Below are 22,592 nucleotides of genomic sequence, written 5' to 3' on the forward strand. Positions count from 1 at the left end.
CCAAATATCCCTAGTTGCCTGAAGGCTGAACACATGTACAAGAATAAACACATACTCAGGAGAGAGTAGAAAGGCCCTCCCTATTTCCATATCCCAGGCTGTGAGGCCTTGTGCAGAAGAAATCCAAGAAGAAAACCCAGGTTAAAATAAAAGCCAGGATAAACAGAAACTGAACTTGTCTGAAATTTGAATGCATCCTCCAATCCACACATGGGTCCATTAGCAAAAGTGGAAGCTTTACTAGATCAAGGAATTTGAGCACAACCTCTGATCAATCATTACCTAACCATTAGGCTATCGTAAGCCAGGAGCAACCTTCAGAAAGCCAGACTTACAAATAGAAAAACAACAACAATCAAAAAAAAAAAAAAAAAAATGAGCAGAGACATCAATGGTACCTACTGCAATAGAGACAGACGTTGAAGCAGGTTTCAGCAATGGCACTGTTGATACTTTGGACCAGGTAATTATCTGTTGCAGTGGGGCTGGGGTTCCTATGTTTATAGGATGTTTGGCAGCATCCTTACCCTCTACCCATTAAAGTACAGTAGCACCTCCCCGATGTCATCATAATCAAAAATGTCTCCGACATGCAAAATGTTGCTAATAAGCACATGAAAAGATATTCAATATCATTAGCCATCAGGGTATGCAAATCAAAACCACAATGAGATATCCCTTCACACTTACTAGGTTGGCTATAATGAAAAATACAGACGGTAACAAATATCGACAAGGATGTGAAGATATTGGAATCCTCGTACACTGCTAGTGGGCCATAAAATGGTGTAGCTGCTTTGGAAAACAGTCTGGCAGTTCCTCAAAAAGGTTAAACATATACTTACCATATGATCCAACAATTACACTCCTGGACATATATCCAAGAGAAATGAAAACATATGTCCATATAAAAATTTATACACAAATGTTTACGGCAGCATTATTCCTAACAGCCAATAAGTGGAAACAGCTCAAATGTCCATCAACTGATAAATAGACAAAATACAGTGTATATGTTGGCATGGATATAATAGGTATATCCAGTTGAGTATATACAATGGAATATTATTCTGCAATATAAAAGAATAAAGTATTGATACTTGTCACAACATGGATGAGCCCTGAAAACATTATGCTATGTTTTAAAAAAGCCAATCACAAAAGACTATATATCATATGATTCCATGTATATGAAATATCCAGAATAGGCACACCAATAGAGGCAGAAAGTAGATTAGCGGTTTCCTAAGGCAGAAAACATTGGAGGGAAATAGGGACTGATTGTTATTGGGTCCAGGACTTTTTTCTATGTTCTAAAATGTTGTATACCTCTGTTTAAAATGCAAAAATCATTGAATTGTATACTTTTTAGAAAGTATATATTATTTTGAAAATAAAGGTTTTAAATAGGAAAAAAACAAAAGAATTAAAATGGTACATTAGAAAATACTTAAACATAAAAGATAGTAAAGGAAGAAGAGAGGACAACAGAGACATCTGACACACAGAAAACAAATAGCAAATGGCTGATATAATCCAACCTTATCAATAATTACATTAAATATAAATGTATTAAACACTCCAATCACAAGGTAGAGATTATCAGACTGGATAAAAAGACAAGATCCAATGATATGCTGTCTATGAGAGATATATTCTAGATTAAGACTCAAATAGGTTGAAAGTAAAAGGACAGAAAAAGATAGACCATACAAGTAAGAAATAAAAGAGTCAGAGGGGCGCCTGGGTAGTGCAGTCGTTAAGCGTGATCCTGGCGTTCCAGGATCGAGTCCCACATCGGGCTCCTCTGCTGGGAGCTTGCTTCTTCCTCTCCCACTCCCCTGCTGTGTTCCCTCTCTCGCTGGCTATCTCTCTGTCACATAAATAAATAAAATCTTTAAAAAAAAAAAAGAGTTGGAGTGGCTATATTAATATCAGAGAAAACAGACTTTAGAGTCCTTTTGGTTTCAATTACTCTGGAAAGCTCCCTAGGTGATTCTACTGCCCCAAGGATTAAGGCCAAGGTATAGAGAAGACAAAGCTAATAATGGCCAAAGGTAACACACAAATCCTTGGGAATCCCTAGGGGAAAGGGAAGGATTAGGAGCATTTAGGATTATGGTTCCTTTTACTGGGGGGACACTGGAGATAAAAACTGCTTTTAGGGGCGCCTGGGTGGCACAGTCATTGGGTGTCTGCCTTCGGCTCAGGGCGTGATCCCAGTGATCTGGGAACGAGCCCCACAACAGGCTCCTCCACTGGGAGCCTGCTTCTTCCTCTCACTCCCCCTGCTTGTGTTCTCTCTCTCGCTGGCTGTCTGTCTCTGTCAAATAAATAAATAAAATCTTTAAAAAAAAAACAAAAAACTGCTTTTAATACCAATGAAGCATAACTCACACCGATAAAGGTTCTCTCCTTGACCAAACCCTAATCAGGCTCCTCTGAGTAGTTTTTCAATTAGGCCTCAACTTTTGGATTTCTGTGATCATCTCTGTATTGTTCAATTTTAGCAAAAGCCTGCTAAGTCAGTTTAACCAGAATCCCATCCTCAATATTTAATGAGTTTCCTTATCTTACAACATATCCCCCAGATAATGCCTAATCACTCTGGCCTGCCTTCAATAAAAAAATCCTGTTAGAATGGTTTAGCCAGAATCTCCCCTTACCCTTGATGTTTTCTTAGTAATTTTCCATCCATTGACGCCTACCCTACTCCTTGGCTATAAATTTCCACTTTTCCTTGTATTTAGAGTTGAGCCCAGTCTCTCTTCCCCATCACAAAACTCCACTGTAGTAGCCCCTCTTAAATAAAGTCTGCCTTACCATCTTTAATAATGTGTTATGAATAATATTTTCTTTAAAAACACTCATGTGGGTTGTTTCATAAGCTAGTGTGCCTTAAGGAAACACGTAGATGAACACAGAACAACTGGCTCATTTATTTCATTTTTAGTATTCACTCATAATAAAACTTATCTTACCGCCTGTAATCTTCGAGCATGGTATTCTGCCGCCGAAAAATATTTTCCTGGTGTTACCAATTTATCAGTCATATTTGATACATACACACCAATTTTAGTCATCTGTGTGGATGTTGTATTTGTAGTCTGTTGTAGCTTTTTTCTCTCAAAAACTGTCTAAAATAAAAACATAAAAATTTAAATATCCACCATATACACATAAGTGAGTAAAGAGCATATTTTTCTGTGTTCAGTTAATTTTCTGTTATTATTTGAATTACCACATAATTCCTTGGAAGATTTTAACTCAATTTTTTAAAGTTTTTATTTAAATTCCAGTTAGTTATCATACAGTGTAATATTAGCTTCAGATGTACAATATAGTGATTGAACACTTCATACACCACAACAAGTGCACTCCTTAACCCCCATCACCTATTTACTAATCCCCCCAGCTCCTCCCTTCTGGTAACCATCAATTTGTTCTCCATAGTTAAGAGACCATTTTTTGGTTTGTCTCCCTCTCTTTCTTCCCCTTTGCTTGTTTGTTTCTTAAATTCCACATATGAATGAAATCATATGGTATTTGTCTTTCTCTGACTGACTTATTTCGCTTAGCATAATACTCTCTAGCTCCATCCAAATCATGGCAAATGGGGAAATTTTTAATTTTAGAGAGGGATCCAGAACATTTGTCGATTCTGCAGTTTCAAAAACCTACAGAGAAAAATAAAAATATTACCTGGGTATCCCTACAAAATACATTGTCTTTTTCGGGAATCTTCTTAGGCATAGTTTGTGTTCCAGCATTGTGATATTCTATTCCTGTTATTTTATGTCTGAATCCACCAAGAAATGGTTTGTGAAAGTCAGATTTTATAATCTCAACAGCTACCTCCTGGTACTCAGTAATGCCTAAGGAGGTAAAACCAAGATTGAATGAAAGGTCACCTACAAAGGGACTCTAAAATACTTTATCTAAAAGACATCAAATAACTAACCAGTTTGTACTCTGACAGTTATAATTTGAGAGGCATCATTTAATCCATGTATTCTTTTGATCGGAAATAGATCTGGATCTGTAGAAAATATTTCCACTTGTATAATATCCTGTGGCTTAACTCCATGTTGCAGTAGAGTCTCATTATTTTTAAGAATCATTCCTAAAAATGACATGAAAGGAGAAGAAGTGTTGTGACAAAGAAATAATTATACATACTCATTTTAAGGCGATGGAAAATGTCAAAGATGATTATATGAACATATACAGTTCAATTACTGAATAGAATATCGATGATGTCCACCCCTTGCTGTAATGTTAGTACAGAAAACTCCACAACAGGAAAAGTTAAGATGTAAGAATTCAGCATTATAAGTAAAGCTACAACTTTCACAGGATTTCTCATCAGAAATACAAATACATACACATGCAGCTCTATAACTATTTAAAAATAAAAAACATATTTTATGAGCAAAATCATATTCTAAACATTGACTCTCTAAAAAATCACAATGTGCTATACGTAAACACAGGACATATTTATATCAGGGAAAATTTGATTATTTTCATACCCATTCCTCCCTCCAGTGCAGAAAAGTATATACTCAGAGTTCCAACCTTCCCTTTCTGTTTCTATAATCAGAAACTCATGTAAATAAATTCATGAAAAAGTGGAGTTAAGCCTCCAGATTGTGCTGGAAAAAGTGCACATCACTTGATTTTTATGTTATTTTATATCTTTTTTAAGTTTCTATCTCCTTTCATTGGTTTATTCTATAAATTGACTCAAATTTTACTTCTCTATTTTAAGAAATACAAAACTATGTATAATGATATTGGCTGTTGTTTTGATAGAATCTATATCACTCTTCCAATGCATGATCTTCCTAAATTACAATTACGAATTTGAACATAGCAAAGATTTTGTTACACTCGTTCTTAGAAATATATCAGATACCACCAGTCTATTTTAGCTATGTTTAAGAAAGCATAAAGATCCATGAGTTTCAATTGCACACCCAACTTAAAAAATTAACATGAATACCATATGGACCATGTGATAGGTTGAATAATGGCCCCAGAATATATCCATGTCCTAATCCCCAGAACCTATGAAAGTTAACTTATATAGCAAAGAGGACGGAAAATTTTATTAAGTTAAAAATTTTGAGATGGAAAGATTATCCTGGATTATCTAGGTGGGTCCTAAATGTAATCACAATGCCCTTCGAGAGGTCGGAAGGGAGATTTGACTACAGAGGAGATGATAAAACAGAAGCAGAGAGAGATTTGAAGATGCTCTAACGCTTGCTTTAAAGATGGACGAAGGGGCCATCAGCCAATGAATGCACGGTGTACAACTCCAGAAGCTAGAAAAGGGAGCAGATTCTCCCCAGAACCTCCAGAGGGAGAACAGCCCTGCCCACATGTTGGTTTCATCTGAGTGAAACTGATCTACAATTTCCGGCATCCAGGACTGTAAGAGAAATCGTGTTAAGTTACTAAGCTTATGGTTAATTGTTACAACAGCCATAGGAAACTAAAATAGATTCCCAGAGCTCTCTTCATTCCTCTAGTTTGTATAGGAGGCTTCGTTCCACCAAATTTGAGCTCCAATTCTAGTACTAGAAAAAAGCACCTATGTTAGAGAGCAGTTCACATAGAATCAAGTTCTTTCATTATCATGGCTAACATAAGCCTGTTACCCAGTGGTGATGACTGGTACCTACACATAAAGAAAGGTCATGAAGTACAAGAGTCTCAGGTACCACTGGCTAGCTACTCCAGTCTCAAAGTGCTCTCTTCTCCAATTTTGAACTTCATCTTATAGTTAATGCCAAGCAAGCAGTTTCAAATTCCCTTTTGGAGTCATACCTATATTTTAAGTTCAGATTCTACCACTCATTAGCTGTATGAATTTGTATGAGTTTCCCAAGCTTTAGTTTCCTTCCTTCAAAAAAAGTTAATAATAATACTACCTCAAAGGGTTGTTGTGTGGACTGAATGATAATAATGTAGGCAAAACATTTTGTAGATGGACTAGCACACAGTACATCTCAATAAATTAATTGTCATGATTGTTATTACTAATAACTATTTAAATTTTAGCAGTTTCCCTACTCAAGCTTTAATAACCAGTTGTTTGAATACATCAGCATCTTTGTATTACAGCACATTCATTATGACAGTTTTCTAAAAATAATTTTGAAATTGAACTGATTGTTCTCTCTGATTTGGAGGAGGAGGCACTTAATAGGTATGGCTTACTCCTTTTTAGTGTTAGGATTTTCCCACACAAAAAAAATGATTATATTTCCCTGGAAACTTCTTTTCTGTGGCATCTTTATAAGTTAATACCAAAACTTCAAAACTGAAATATTAGCATCTGTGCAGACATATTCCACAAAACATTTATTTAGCTATGCTGCTCTCACTCACTCTATTACAATTACAAAGACTATGTCCTCTCATGACGTGATGCTTCTATAAAGTGGGCTGTTCAATACTGTCCACAAAATATAAATTAACTTGAACACCACGGGAATGTGAATTGACCTTAGTGTATAAACCATGTTTAGTCCTCTTTTTATTCTATACACACTCACTCCTCATCAACTTCTCTCAACCTCATTATCTCCCACTCCCCACACAGAATCTACTTCTAGCCACTCTAAACTTCTTACAACTTCCCCCAGAGTCCCAGATTTGGGACTTAGCACAAATATTATCACTTTTATTAAATGAAGCTTTCTAGACTCTCCCAGTTTCCTTCCTCTCTGTCCTCACAGCTTTTTGTGCATATCTCCACTAAAACATTTACACATTATGTGGTAACTATTGCATACATTTTCTTTCTGACTAGTCTGTAAACAATTTGAGAATAAAGATTTTGTTTCATGTTTCTTTACATCTTCAGTTCTTAGGTAAGTATTTAGAACAAGTATGTCCTCAATAAAAATGTGTTGAATGAATGCATAATCACAATATAATGTGCAAACAATAGATATCAATATATTTCATTCAATAAATCAAAGATCTTGATTATTTACATGATAAAACTAAAGAATCTTGGTAAGTTTTACTAGCTTCCAAGCTTACCTGAATATCTTATCTGCAATATATTAGATGGGATCTTTAGTAGGTATGAAAAATGATCCTTGAGGTATTTTACAATGGTGTCTATTTTAAAAGGCATTATAATTTCCTGGCCCACAGGAAAAAGTACAACTTTTACTGTAGATAAAAAGAGAAAAGAAAGAATCATAGTCAAAAGCAAGGGTCAGCAGCCTACAGTTCATAAGCAGATAGAGAATGATGTAGCAATTTTTAGTCACATAGAATGCAGACTGCCTCTGCCATGTTCCCCCACTGCACTTCCATGGTAAGAGTTACTTTTTAATTTCTATGAGAAGTGACATTCAGATTTTGTTTTGCAGATTATCCAGAATCTCAAGAATTAGCATCAGTGGTCAGTACCTGTTCCCCCAATCCCAGCTTCAAGTTCTGATCTTTTTTTCCATTCTCTGCTATGAGGAGCAGGGCACCTTCAGGATTACCTCTTTGCTCAGAATACCACAAGAAATAGGAAATAAAACAAAACTGCTTTTAAAGAGTCCCAGTATTTGGTATTACATTGGTATTAATTGGTACTAATCTGGTATTGGTATCTGGTATTATATTACTCAGATATAAATACAGGAACATTTCAGAAAATCAAGCATTTTGTGTACATATTGGAATGGGAGACCTTGAGCCCAGAGGGTGTCCCTCAAACTATGATGTGCATGTGCATGCTTTGATCCCATACTGATAGCATGCCTCAGTAAATCAGCGCATAGTCACGAAGTTAAGAAAATCCAATAGAGGATGTGAGGGCGATCTGGCTGCGACATCTGTCACCCCATTGATCGCCAGGGTTGATTCGGCTGATCTGGCTGGCTAGGCGGGTGTCCCCTTCCTCCCTCACCGCTCCATGTGCGTCCCTCCCGAAGCTGCGCGCTCGGTCGAAGAGAACGACCTTCCCCGATAGAGGAGGACCGTTCTTCGGTCAAGGGTATACTAGTAGCTGCGCTCCCCTGCTAGAACCTCCAAACAAGCTCTCAAGAAAATCCAATAGAGAAATTTTCAAAGAAAAATATATCTAAATCCATTCTTCTTCTCATAATTGATTTATGTTTATAGTTGTCAAAATGTAAAACAGAAAAATCACTGTTCATTACAAATATCTAGAAAAACTATATATAAATCTACTTTTCACAAAAATAGACATTATGTGGCTCACTACCCATTCTATAAAATAGGAAAACAAGATACTTACATGTTGATAATAAAGAAAAACTTTTTAAAAGCTCATTATAGTGGCATAAACTTTCTTCTTTTACATCTACAGATTTTAAATTTTAATGGAGAAGATGTACAAAGTGAGTAAAAAGTAAGATGGAGGGCAGAGTGTACATCATAGGCCAAAGAAGTTTTGTATATTTCTAGATTCCTGACACATGACAATTTTCATAACGCTAAATGAGACATTTACCAATAATCCCAGAATAAAATTTAACTGGGCATTGTTAATGCTGAGATTCTTTGAGATTGTTAAAACTTATTTTCACAGCTGTCAACAAACACTCTCATAGATGTTAAATTATCAGAAAGCTATTTTAGTTGCATTATAGATTCAAAATTCCATGGTTAATATATTTTAACATTTTCATAGCAGTGACTTCCTAGGCTTTGGGAAGGAGAGGTGTGCGAAGGAATCTGTGGGCCCCAGAAAGTACAGGACCAAGACAACTTTATTCTAATCATCATGTACTTGTTATAAACTACAATATCAGACAATCACAGAAATATAAAAAAATGGAGCCCAGGGGGTGCCTGGCTGGTTCAGTCAGTAGAACATGCGACTCTTGCTCTCAGGGTTGCAAGTTCGGGCCCCACATTGGGCGTAGAGATTACTTTAAAAAACAAACAAACAACATGTCTTCTTGACTGGATTATTTGGTTTTTGGGTGTTGAGTTTGATAAGTTCTTTATAGATCTTGGATACCAAGGGGAACCCTCTTACACTGTTGGTGGGAATGCAAGCTGGTACAGCCACTCTGGAAAACCGTATGGAGGTTCCTCAAGATGTTAAAAATAGAGCCATCCTATGACCCAGCAATTGCACTACTGGATATTTACTCCAAAGACATGGATGTAGTGAAAAGAAGGGGCACCTGCACCCCAATGTTCATAGCAGCAATGTCCACAATAGCCAAACTGTGGAAGAAGCCAAGATATCCTTCAACAGATGAATGGATAAAGAAGATGTGGTTCATATATACAATGGAATATTACTTGGCCATCAGAAAGGATGAATACCTACCATCTGCATCGACATGGATGGAACTGGAGGATATTATGCTAAGTGAAATAAGTCAAGCAGAGAAAATTATCATATGGTTTCACTCATATGTGGTATATACGGAATGCAGAGGACCACAGGGGAAGAGAGGGAAAACCAAATAGGAAGAAATCAGAGAGGGAGACAAACCATGAGAGACTCTGGACTCTAGGAAACAAACTAAGGGTTGCAGAAGGGAAAGGGGTGGAGGGATTGGGTAACGGGGTGATGGGTATTAAGAAGGGCATGTGACATGATGAGTACTGAAGTGTTATACACAACTAATGAATTGTGGAACACTACATCAAAAATTAATGATGTACTATATGTTGGCTAATTGAACTTCAAGCAAAACAAATTTGAACTTCAAGCAAAACAAATTTGAAAAAGCAACCATTCTTCAAAATGAGAAAAGGAAATCCCTATCTTCCTTAGGTAGTACCTGTTGCTAAAGGATCTTTCACTGATGCTTTCAGAGATTCCTTTATAGCCTTTATCTTATCCAGAAATGCCAGTGATCCAGCATTGGAATACCGTTCGGCAGGCTGCACTGCATTCTCATATTTAGTTAGATCGTGCTCTGTAGAGTTTCTTGGAGAATATGAAGCTTGTTTGGGCAACAAAGCTTCTTCCATGAGATGTTCTTCATCTTCTGGTTCCACGTTTGGTAAGCTCTGGTAACTTTCCTTAACATGTGTGGTATAGTCCTCACTGGATGGTTCAACTTCAGATTCATTATCTTCTGTTTGATCTGGCTCTGAAAACTCTTCTGAGGGAACTGGAATACTGATAATCTCAAAAGCATCTTCATTTTCTTCTGATGCTTTAACAACATTCTGAGTATCAAATTCTTCTTCCTGGTCAGACATTTTCCTGAACCAAGAAAAATAACTACATTTACTACACATAAAACTTTCTACATCAAATATCAAATTCATTGGTGGTATACAGCAATGTTCATAACATACTGCAATGTTGCTCATTATTTTTTTTAAATACTGATTATTTTAGTAATGGCATCAGGTAAAAGCATTGGTGAATTTTTAATAAAAACACCACAGCAAGTAAAAATCATACCAAAAGAGAACCTCAAAACACAATCAACTTGAGAAAAATATACTGTCAAGAATATACTGAAAAATATTTTAAAATATATTGTCACCTCTTCCTTACTCAATCAACAATGCCTTGTGAAAGGGCTTATTTGAATAGCTTTTTTTTTCTGAATACAAACTAACACAGGATTTATGCTTCTGAGATTATAACTGACTAGAAGCTCCAAGGAATCTGCCAGTGCCAGAGCAACCATACCCTGGATAGTATCACTCCCTATAGTAATTTTGTTCTCACAAACTGTAGCAAGTCTCCAATGACCTTTGTTCCCCAAAATAAACACATCAACAAACATATGTGGGTTGATGCTGGAGCTGACTAGGGCCTGAGGTACAGCAACCAAGAGCTTTGGCTTGGGAGACAGTATGACAGCATCCAGAATTATGGGCCAGAGTGGGCTAGGGCAGCCAACAGCAAGGCTTCTGGGGCAGGAGCTGGATCATAGCACTCAGGAGCTGGTATAGCATGGAGTCTACCTATAGAAGCTGGTAGCCAGGATGGGAGGATAGAAGTGGGCTTGAGGCATATTTCTGTGTCAACAGCAGGGGCAGATTAAAATTTAGAACAGTAGTGAGGTGGGAAAGCTGTATTTGGGGCTAATGAATTAAGCACAAATCCTTATAGAGGAAAAAAAATAATAACCTTAGTGAAGTTCTCTAGCTACTAGATGACAAATTTCCAAAAATATGGAATATCTGGAATAAAAATATATATTTGTTGAATTCAATGAATATAGCATTAGAGTTGAAGAGTTAGTAAACTAGAAGATAAATAAAATTATATAGAATGCTACAGAGAGATAAGGATATGAAAAGTATGACAGACTAAGGGCCATGCAGAAGAGAAAAAGTCTAGCATATTTTACTGCTAAGTATATCTCACTGTGAGCTGAGAATGGTTTTGTACCTTTAAAATAAAAAATAACAAAGAATATGCAACAGAGACTATATGTGCCCTGAGAAGCTCTTTCCAGAAAAAGTCTGTCAGCCCCTGATCTAATATATGCCAAACTGAAATCCCAGAGAAAACAAAAAGATAGAAGAGAGAAAATATTTTTAAAGGTGATGGCTGAGAATTTTACAAAACTGATGAAAAATATGGATCCAAAGATCCAAGAGGCGTAACATAAATATACGCCCAATGGGATAAGTAAAAATAATTCAAAGCCATATACACTGTAATTACATTACAGAATAACAAAGAGGTCTGGAAAGCACATAGTGATAGAGGACATATCATCCGCTTTGAATGACATTAATTTGCTAACATTAATACAAAGGAAAGAAAAGTAAAATCACGGCAGATTTCTTAACAGGAATACAGAAGCCAAGGTAACAATGGACTAATTAAAAGAAGATAACTATAAACCTAGAATTGTGCACCTAGCAAAATTCTTTCAAGAAAGAAAATAGAAATATTTACAAATAAGTTATCACCAAGATACATGCTCTAAAGAAAGTTCTAGAGGATACACTTGAAGGAAGAGGAAAATGGGCTCAACAGAAGTCCGAAGTGCAAAAGGAAAGGTGAATATATAAATTATAAACATATGGATAAACACAAACAAATACTGTCAACACAAAATAATAGTAGAAAATTGAAATAATAGACAATAAGAATATGTAATTGGGAAGGAAAAGATGAAAGGGAACTGTTCTCAAATTCTTACACTCTTTACAAAATTGAGGGATATGATATTCTTAACCCTAGACTTTGTTAAAGTAAATAGGTATAGCTGAATTTCAAGTACAACCAATAAAAAAACTGAAATAAAGTTTTACACTTCCAAAATAATAAAGAAAAAAGTGAAATGAGAAAAAAACTGAATAAAAACTCGATTTTTAAAAAGTTCAAGAAACCTCCTTAGGCTCTCACCCATAAATAATTTTCATTTAGGTTATTTTCTCCTGTAACAGGGCTTAATGGCCTGATTAGAGAAAGTATCATAAAGAAGCCCTGACTCCTAGCAACATACTCATTCCATCCCTTTGGAGAGGCCGAGGTGATGCTTTTATTTCTATCTGGGGGGTTATCCTCCCTGCAAAATGGGCAAGATATCATCTAAAACAGCAACAAAATCAAGAATGTCTGCTCTTCAGAAAACAACTAGAAGAATAAAAAGATAAACCATACCCTGGGAGACACTTTTTTGCAAAGCTTATATCTGATCAAGGACTTGTAACCAGAATATACAGAGAACTCTCAAAACTCAGTAAGAAAAGAGTAACAGTTTAAAAATGAGTAAAATAGTTAAACAGGCAAGGCAACAAGGAGTATATATAGAAGGCAAAGAAGCGGGGCCAGGACCAGAGTGACACAAGTGTGATGTTGCACCTGCACTGCACCACACTTGCAGGTGCACCTGAAGATAAATGCCTCCTCAAACTTGGGGCCTGATTGCCTCAATTGCCTCAGTCTAGCCCTGGCCCTGAGAACAAGCACATGAAAAGATTCTCAGTATCATTAGTTATGAAAGAAATGCAACTTCAAATATATATATTTTTAGCCCAACAATATCAAGCGCTGGTGAGTATGAAAACAAGTGGAACTCATAGCTTGATGGTGGAAATGAAAATTGGTACAGCATTTGAAATAATTGTCAGTTTTCTTATAAAATTAAATATACACATATCATATGACCCAGCAATCTGTGTTCTCTACCCAGATAGAATGAAAAACTACATTCATACCAAATTTGCACACAAAAGTTTATAAAGCCTTTATTCTTAATCACCGAACACAACACAAATGTTCCTCAGTTGAGGCATGGATCCACATAGTATGAGACATTCACAAAATGGACTACTACTCAACAATAAAAAGGAATAAACTAGTGATACAACATGGGTGAATCTCAAATGAATTATGCTAGGCCAATTCTAAAAGCTGCATACTTTATGATTGAATTAAGTGAAAAAGCAAAGCTGATAGTTCACAACCTCTAGAGTTCTGGGGGAGGGGGGATCCAATACTGAGCCCCAAACACAGACTACAAGGAGAAATCAAAGAGGCAGCACTCCAGATTGATAGTTGGCAAGTTTAATAAGCGAGCGGACTTACACACAAGGCTTACCTTTGGCAGCTGCAAGACAGTAGATCTCTGGACCCACCAGCCAGAATCTTTAAGAGTTTATATAGAGAGGCCTTTACTGGGTTCAGCCAAGAATCCAGTCCAGATGGTCTCAATAACACAGTACTCTCTCAAGACTGGGTCCTTGAAGCAGCCCCTAGGAGGGGGGACCTTGGGTGGGAGGTCCATTCCAAGGACAGGGGAGGAGCCTGTGATTGCCCCAGTTCAGTTCACTGGTCAACCAGAAGTCACATCTCCTCCATGACTGCCTCCAACAAAAAGACATGCCAGTACCTACCATGTTACAGGCACAACTACATATTTGTATGGGGATAGAATAACTGTGGAAGATAAAGGGTGGAGGGGAGGACATGGGTGTAAAATAGATTTTCACTGTTCATTCTTTTTACTGTTTGGACTTTCTATCATTTTTACGTTTAACTATTCAACTGTAAATGTTTTAATCTTAAAAAATTGTTCAAAAAGCAAAAAGCAGTCCCTATTATGACTGCATACGAAAATGTCCCTCTTTCACCGACAATGCATGATTTCACTGATGTATCTAGAATGTTAGTGTAACTAGTAAGGCAGGGATCCAGTTTTGCCTTCTACCAAATAAACCTGTGGAATTTTTAAGTTTTTTAGGAGGCACGGCAAAGCCCATGGGAGGAGAGGAGAGTGCCAAGGAGGAGACTAGAAATGTCACCATGGATGCCTGCACGTCCTCTAATGCCAGATCTGGATTACACACACGTCTTGTTTTACTATCACTGTGATAAGCACTCCGGGTGTGAGATGAGGTACACCTCCCACCTTGATGCTTCTGCTTCCGAACCCCAAACGTGAGATACAGAGCCTGAAAAGGAACCAAGAAAAATGGGATGCTTTGCACGATTTTTGAAGTAGGGGTGGAACATTCTCCAGCGGCCACGCAGTCTCCAGAGCCCAGGCGGGGCCAGTGCCCCGCACAAAGTTCTGGGAGTCCAGCGCCTAGTCACCGGTTCAAAGCCGGTGTGAGGGTGGGGCCAGGAGAGGGCAGCCCAAACCTGTCCTCCTACCTGACTGAGAAACGCAGCTACGCAGCTACTCGGGTCGCAGAGGTTTCTCAAGAAGCGCTCCGAGGAAGCAGCGCCCGTGCCCGCCGTATTCTCTGTTGCCCGCCATATCCTAGCAACGGCCCTGCCACCACCTCCTCCCGCCGGGCTCCGGTCCCGCGAGAAGAGGCGGGGCTCGCTCTGGGAAGAAACGCCGGGAAGGGGAGGGGCGGGGCCAAGGGGCTTGCGGCGGGAGGAGCAGTGAGGCAACGCGAGGAGCTGGAGGAGGAAGGTGGAGGGGAGGGCTGTTTCGTTCAGGTTACCTAGATCCCAGAGTGGGACGCTACTTTCCAAACTCCCTCTTACACTTGTCAAAGGACAGAGCTCTTCGAACCAAACGCTGACAGCAATTTGGTTTATAGATATAAAAAAATGGGATTGGCGAAAATGTAAATAAAAAGTGAGAGTGAAGACCTTGACAGGACACAGTTGTACACAGTGGGTGTCTACTTACATTTACTAAAATTAGAATTTGGCTCTTAGCTTCCAAAGAAAAAAGGGAGACAGGAGCTATTCCCTCTTTTAAGTCAGGAGAAGCAATACTTTTGTTCATCACGGAATTATAATGGAGTTTTTCTATCACTAAATTATTTAAGAAGGTTTTTAAAGAAGCACGTGTTATTGGGGAAAAAGATCAATTATGTTCCTATTGCAAATGTAGTGATAACTATCATGTGGCTTCATAATAATAGCCAATATTAAGTATTGTTACTAAGCACTTCACATGTATTTCTAATTTAATCCTGACAAGGATTTTATTGACGTACTGTGATTAGCCTCATTTTACCAATGAGGAAACTAAGGTTCAGAGAGGTTTAGTGGGAGAGCCAGGATTAAATCCAAGCAGCCTAATTCCAGAGCCTCAATTTTATTTTTATTATTTTTTTATTTTTATTTTTTAAAGATTTTGTTTATTTATTCGACAGAGATAGAGACAAGCGAGAGAAGCAACACAAGCAGGGGGAGTGGGAGAGGAAGAAGCAGGCTCATAGCGGAGGAGCCTGATGTGGGGCTTGATCCCATAACGCCGGCATCACGCCCTGAGCTGAAGGCAGACGCCCAAGCGCTGTGCCACCCAGGCGCCCCCAGAGCCTCGAATTTAAACCACAATTTTATGCTTTTGTTTTTAACACCCTTTGATATTTAGAAAGCATGTAAGATTAAGTGATTAAATTAAAATTTTTGTTGTCTATAGTACAAGTCCATTCTTCCTTAATGTTCAGTGCCTTCATTCCTTTATAGCATTCTGCTGAAACTGCATTCTCATCTCTCCAATAACTTTCTAATGTCCAATTCAATTTTTCCCAATGTCTTTATCCCATTTTATTTCTCACCAGAACAATATAAAATATGCATTACATTCTCAAATATAACAGGCTTTAATAATAGTTTTAAATAAAAGCAGATGAGTTTAAATCATTTATGAATCCACCATGCATAAAGAACAGAGAAAAGAGGGGGAAGCATTCATGTTACTACGAGGGTTAGTCCTTCATGGGTAAATGAAACCAGGTAAATCATAATGTATCTTAAATTTTATTAGTAATGAGAATTCCATTGCTTTTAAACATTCACCTTTCTGGGTCTCCTCTTTGGATGTATCATTTGCTGTCCTCAATGTTAGGGACATTATGAAAACACTGGGTTTAAGCACAGAGGCAGGAGATGGAGGGAAGAAAACCTGGTGGTAGAGAACTTTAAGTACTTTACAGTGTGAAATGTGACTTGATAGTCACTATATGATCATATTTTATTTGTAGTTGGCTGTGGAGATGATCTTACACAACTCAATCTTACAATATGAGCCTAACTTAATTGGTAGGCTTCTGAAGTAGTGTCTGCAGGTGGAAATGGTTACTACATATCAAAATCACACACACATATATATAAACGCACACACATATATATACCACAAATATATAATTGTTTGGTTATACAAAATAAATGTGAATGCAAACTGAAAATAACCAACAGGAAAAAGACTCTCAATTCTGAAAGTGTAAACATAATTTTTAAATTTCATTTTATATTTTATTTTTCACAATAAACTCATGCATTTTCTCAGGATTTATTCCCCAAAATGACTTATCTTTATTTCTCATGAAACATCTACCTTTATTTAATCTCAGTATTTATACAATAAATATTTCTTTTAATGTGCTTTTATTTCTACAAGGATGCCACCTAGTGGCTTTATGAAATATAGCATCTCAAAATATTTCCCAATGTTACTCCAAGTTAAAATGTATTTTGATATAAATGAATTAGAGAAAATATTAAAGAAATTTAGAAAACCTGAAAATTATGCTTTTGGATTAAATTTGGATCATGCCAAATGATTTAAGAAGGTTTTTAAAGAAGCACGTGTTATTGGGGGAAAAGATCAATTATGTTCCTATTGCAAATGTAGTGATAACTATCATGTGGCTTCATAATAATAGCCAATATTAAGTATTGTTTGTTACTAAGCACTTCATATGTATTTATAATTTAATCCTGACAAGGATTTTATGCTTTTGGATTAAACAGATTTAAGCTGAAAGCTTAAACAGATGTGTTTGAATTAATTTAGATTTTTCAGATTTTTGAAAGGTAATATGGGCATATACTGTATATTCTGTAACACTGTGAGTAGGTCTGGGGAAGTAGTCCAGAATCAAATACCTTAAGAATTCTGTGGCAAAAATATATTCATATTCATATTAAAGTGAGATAAAGACCACAAACAGCTTTATGTCAATTCAGGTCAGATTTTGCTTCCAAATGAGTTATCAAACAACTTGGGTTTTGCCTGGTTATAGAAAAAGAGAGTAAAATGAAATACTCTGTCATAAAACAGTAATGTTTATCTTTAGAAATGCCTAAATTGTTCACCTGAAAAAAACCCCACATAATATTAGAAAATTATGAGAAATCCCAAAAAAGAACCTCCGCAATGCTTTTCATTTAGTCACATACAGAAAGAAGCTAATCCACCATAAATTCCATTTACACACACTACAAAAAATTAGCTACTAATTTAAAAATCACTTTGAAAACTCATTATCAGCAATGAATGGCAAGCTAAATTTATGGTTTTATAGCATATTCAAAAATATTTTTTTTTTGTTTCTCTGTGTGATTGGTATTGTTCCCTTTCCCCTGCCCTATGGTTCTGGAAGCATGTGTTGAAATGGCATCATCCTCAACCCAGATCCCTTTTGTGACTCTTTTGAGAACCGTCAACCCTCATTAGACATGTACTATGAATAAGAAACAAACTTCTGTTGTGTTAAGACATTAGGATTTAGTGAATTATTTTTTTTTTAAGATTTTATTTTTTTATTTATTTATGTGACAGAGAGACTGCCAGCGAGAGAGGGCACACAGCAGGGGGAGTGGGAGAGGAAGAAGCAGGCTCATAGCGGAGGAGCCCAATGCAGGGCTCGATCCCATAACGCCGGGATCACGCCCTGAGTCAAAGGCAGACGCTCAACGATTATGCCACCCAGGCGCCCCAGGATTTAGTGAATTATTCTAATTCACTATTTTTCTCACTACTTTCCTTCACTAACTAGAGTTTTAGCTTTTTCCCTCTAAATACTTTTAAATAAATTTCTCCAGTCCCCATCAATAATTCAAATCACATATCACATTCCCATTTTGATTTCTTATGAATTCTATTAAAAATAAACCTCTTCATCCCCCTGTAAGCCAAACTTCTATCTTGTCATTTACTTTTTTCCTCAAAACCTTGGTATTACTATTACTGTAGCATAGGCTGCAATCCCATTAAGTACTGAGTTTTAAAGGAAATTCTACCCTCAGATGGAAAATATTCATAGTATGTTCCTCGATTTGCTACTTTATCCTACACACTTGCATTGGTTTAACTTCTATTTGTTTATACAACCATGGAGCCTGGGAGGAAAAAGAAAAAGCTGGTATTATCCAAGATAAGGGAGTTGTCTTAGAACATTGATTTCCTCCCTTTGACAGAATACATGAGGGTGTAGAATCTGTCTTCCAGTAATTGAGGCCTGATGTAGATAACAGGGAAGTGGCATACAAACTCTAAAGTCTGCTCTGTAGTTGGAGCACATGTGAAGAAAGGTCCTGCAAGACCTGAAGATTTTGGCTTCTGAGAACAGTGAAACTGATCTCTTAGACTTCCTGGGAGAGTTCCTGGATGAGCAGAAGAACACAGACTATCTGGAATACCATCTTGGCAGTCAGAAGGAATTGTAACAAGTGGCCCAAAGGGAATCTGTTTGAAAAGCCTGCTAAAGCATCAGGTGAAGACTTAACTTCTGAAGGCAACACAGCAAGCCTCCCCATTGTAGTAGGTCCCAGTCAGCTATGAAAGACTGCTCTCACTTTTATCTAGTATCCTGATTCTCACTGTTGTGCTTAAAAATAAATCTGCTTTGCAGGGACACCTGGGTGGCTCAGTCCGTTGGGCGTCTGCCTTTGGCTCCAGTCATGATCCCTGGGTCCTGGGATGGAGCCCCGCATAGAGCTCTCTGCTCAATGGTAAGCCTGTTTCTCCCTCTGCCTCTCCCTCTGCTACTTGTGATCTGTCAAGTAAATAAATAAATAAAATCTTTAAGAATAGTCTTCATTATAACAATAGCAGGAAAAAGCTCAATTAGCTTCACTTCTCTAACTGCACTTTAAGATTAGAAAAGGAAATGACAAAGATAAGCTCCTTTTCTTCCATTCCCCAATTCTGAGGAGAATCTGGGGGAGGGGAGGGAAGGAGGGGCAGAGAGTAGAGTAATGGAGAATGAAGGGACACAATGAAACCCGAGGCTTGGTGGCTCACAATGGCTGCCACTGCCGACATCATATCCCTTCTACTTAGATAAGACTACTTCTCTAACTTCTGGTGTAGAAACAATGGCAGCCCTCAACGCTGAGCCTTACTCCAGTGGGTGCCACATACCCTGTTTGCCCATGACAGTCATAGTTTATAGCTGTTATCCTTATGAAATTAATACTTCCTTTTCCTCTCAAAATCAATACAGGTTGAAATAAAAATTATATGATCAACCTAGATACAAATCACTTCCATCCCAAAGGAAAGAATGGGATAAATTTTGAACATTCTGCACTCAGTTCACAGATAGAAGAAAGGGAGCATCGACGTTGCTGCCATGTTCTTGTTTGCAAAGCTCAAACTGATTAGCTTCTTTCTCTTTTGAAGTGTCTGGTGTATGATTAATCTGAATGAAACATGAGAAGCCTAGGAGGAATTGAAATGGGCCATTGTGAAAATTACTCAAATTAGTCTAGAAGCCACTCAGCAACATTGAAGATCTTTAAATGGAAGAATCATTTGTAAAGTGATCAGGAAAGCCTAATCTGGAAGTTATAGGAAGTAACCAGAAAACATCTGAAGGAGTAAAAACCATCAGGTGTAAGGTTGTATGGGCAGTTGGAATGGCAGTTAAAAAATGTAAAAACATGGATGCCTTTTAAATACACAGCAATGCCTTTTAAATACCCACCCCATTTACATTATCTACCTATAATCCATACGAAGATTTTTACACAAAATGAAATCCAGTTTACTACCTCTGTTCCTATTTGTTCTTTACAGTCATTTTGACATAACAAATCAAGAAAGCAGGAAATAGGTTCTTTTGGTACAGTCCACATGGTACAGGCAGGAGTGACACCAACCCAAGAGTATTCATAAAAAATAATATAATGGCTAGGAACATGAGTTCTGGAGCAAGACTGTCCAGGTTCAAAATTTAGCTCCACATCTTACTAGCTATGCAAACTTGGTTATTATTACACCAGCTCTTTGCCTGTTTTTCCAAGGTGCCCATGTTGCCTACAGTAATCTACAACTGCAGGAGAGCACTACTCACACTGAATTCCGGTTTCCTTATCTGGAGAAATGGAGATCATTTGCACGATCAGACTTTTAAGAGTTGTAGTGCAGATTTAAGAGTGAAATTAGTCAAGTAGTTAGAATAGTATCAGGCAAACATTAACAAATATTAGCTATTATTATATTATTACTATACTACTACTATTCTACCACTAGCATTTCTAATGTAAACATCAATATGGTCCCCTTTTTATTAAGTTACAAGAGTCCTGTTGGTGAAATATATGACACCCAAGAATCGGAGGAGGTGAAGCTAAAAACTCTGATAGACACATCAAGCCATCTTTCTGTTTTCATGTGCTCAAAGGACCTGAAAAAAATGGTTGGTTAGGAAATTTGCTTGAAGTTATCTATTCAAATATGCCTTAGGATCATGTATTTTTTTTTACATCTCTAAACATACATATATATATATATATATTAAAGATTTTATATATATATTTAAAGCAAATATTTAGAACTGAAAAGGAAGTTATAAATTGTAAGTTCTACTTTTTTTACAAAGAAGGAAATAGGTCAATCTGAGAGGCTGACACCTTGCCTCCACTTGAGTTCTTGATGGCACTTGAACCATGGGATGAGACCCCTGGACTTCCGACTCCCTCTAAAGATTTTCCCACTTCCCCCACAGAAGCTTTCTCTTGCATTCTGACTACTGAAAAGTAACTCAATCCACTTCATTTAATATTTATTTACCATTCAAATTACAGCTCTGTTAAGGGGATAAATGTATCAGAAAAAAATACAGTTTTCTCATTCTGAAAATTCCGAATGATTCTGCTTTGCCACAGGGATACCAAAAGACACAAAAACACGTGTACAAACACACACAAAAGTACTATCTTTGGGGGCACCTGGGTGGCACAGTGGTTAAGCGTCTGCCTTCGGCTCAGGGCGTGATCCCGGCGTTATGGGATCGAGCCCCACATCAGGCTCCTCCGCTATGAGCCTGCTTCTTCCTCTCCCACTCCCCCTGCTTGTGTTGCCTCTCTCGCTTGTCTCTATCTCTGTCGAATAAATAAATAAAATCTTTAAAAAAAAAAAAGTACTATCTTTGAAGATAAAAAATACCAAATTTAAGTATTAAGAAAAGATAGGGTCTAGGGTGAAAGAGTGAGGACACCTGAAAAGTAATTTATGCCAAATGTTTCTTTCCTTGAATTAGCATTTATCTTGGGTTTGATACTCAACTGCACTCAAACTTAGTGAAACCTACCTAGTGATTCCACTTTGAAGTTACAACCCATGTACGACTAAGATGTTCTGAATATAAGCCTATCTGTAGGTCAGATAAACTTTAGGAACTCTTGATGTCTCTCCTTTTACATATATTCTATCTCTATCCTGATGTGCTTTGGTTGATCAAGAAAACTAAAAGCTAAAGAACAGAAAGCTAACTTCTTTAAATAAGACAAACGGAAAAGTTTTTCCAACTATCACTATAAGAAATTTTTTTCTTTCAAGAAAGAAATTTTTCTTTCAAATACCAAATCAATTTCCTCAACTGTACAACTATAATTTGATGGCTTTTAATCTTACTACTTCACTTTAGTGATCTATAAATTTGTCTAAACAGTAATAATAATTAGGTACCTTTCCTGTTTTTTTTTTTTTTTTCAGGATAAAAATCATTAAATGATGTGTTGAAGACATCACTATAAATATTTCACATTTTGGTTATGGCTTCCGCATTGAAAATCTACAGAAATTTTTCCAACTAACTTTCAAATCTTTCCACAAGCTCTCTGTAAAAAAAAAAAAAAAAAAAAACTTTGAGATAATTTAAATGAATGCTTTACATATCAGAAATGGATTCACAAGTTCCTATAACCATAGTCATCAATTTTAAGAAGTGTCCTAAATATGTTCTGTATTAGTTTCCTTAATTATAAGATGTCAATAATATAGAAACATTTTTAATATAACAGAACATTTAATTACATCCATTTCCCATCAACACACTAGTCATTTGATGATGATTATATTGGCCATTTCCACTGGTTGGCAGGAGGCTCTTCCACTAAAGGCTCCCATGGTTTCCACTGTATCATTTTTCTTGCCAGACTTAGTTCATTTTCAGCCTGTTAATAA

The 22,592-nt window shown here is 37.0% G+C and overlaps 2 protein-coding genes across 4 annotated transcripts in view; both read right to left on the reverse strand.

The window, feature by feature from the left end:
• Positions 1-14,739, reverse strand: part of IQUB (IQ motif and ubiquitin domain containing) — a 50,079-nt gene extending 35,340 nt beyond the window's left edge. The window contains exons 1-6 of one of the 3 annotated variants that reach the window (XM_026510264.4): positions 14,585-14,739; positions 9,786-10,216; positions 7,060-7,194; positions 3,962-4,123; positions 3,703-3,875; positions 2,982-3,137 (exon numbers count right to left, since the gene is read on the reverse strand). In XM_026510264.4, the coding sequence (XP_026366049.2) occupies positions 2,982-3,137; positions 3,703-3,875; positions 3,962-4,123; positions 7,060-7,194; positions 9,786-10,212 (1,053 nt within the window). In that variant the 5' untranslated portion in view covers positions 10,213-10,216; positions 14,585-14,739. Of the gene's footprint in view, positions 1-2,981; positions 3,138-3,702; positions 3,876-3,961; positions 4,124-7,059; positions 7,195-9,785; positions 10,217-13,529 lie in introns of all 3 variants that reach the window. The other 2 variants (XM_057304462.1, XM_057304463.1) reach the window with 2 other exon arrangements.
• Positions 14,740-21,172: 6,433 nt separating this feature from the next.
• NDUFA5 (NADH:ubiquinone oxidoreductase subunit A5) overlaps positions 21,173-22,592 on the reverse strand; it is a 30,105-nt gene continuing 28,685 nt past the window's right edge. Inside the window, exon 7 of the mRNA XM_057304465.1 lies at positions 21,173-22,582. Coding sequence (XP_057160448.1) covers positions 22,481-22,582 — 102 coding nt within the window. The 3' untranslated portion in view covers positions 21,173-22,480. The remainder of the gene's footprint in view (positions 22,583-22,592) is intronic.

The sequence above is a fragment of the Ursus arctos genome, unplaced genomic scaffold (genome assembly GCF_023065955.2).
Source record: "Ursus arctos isolate Adak ecotype North America unplaced genomic scaffold, UrsArc2.0 scaffold_3, whole genome shotgun sequence".
NCBI lineage: Eukaryota > Metazoa > Chordata > Mammalia > Carnivora > Ursidae > Ursus > Ursus arctos.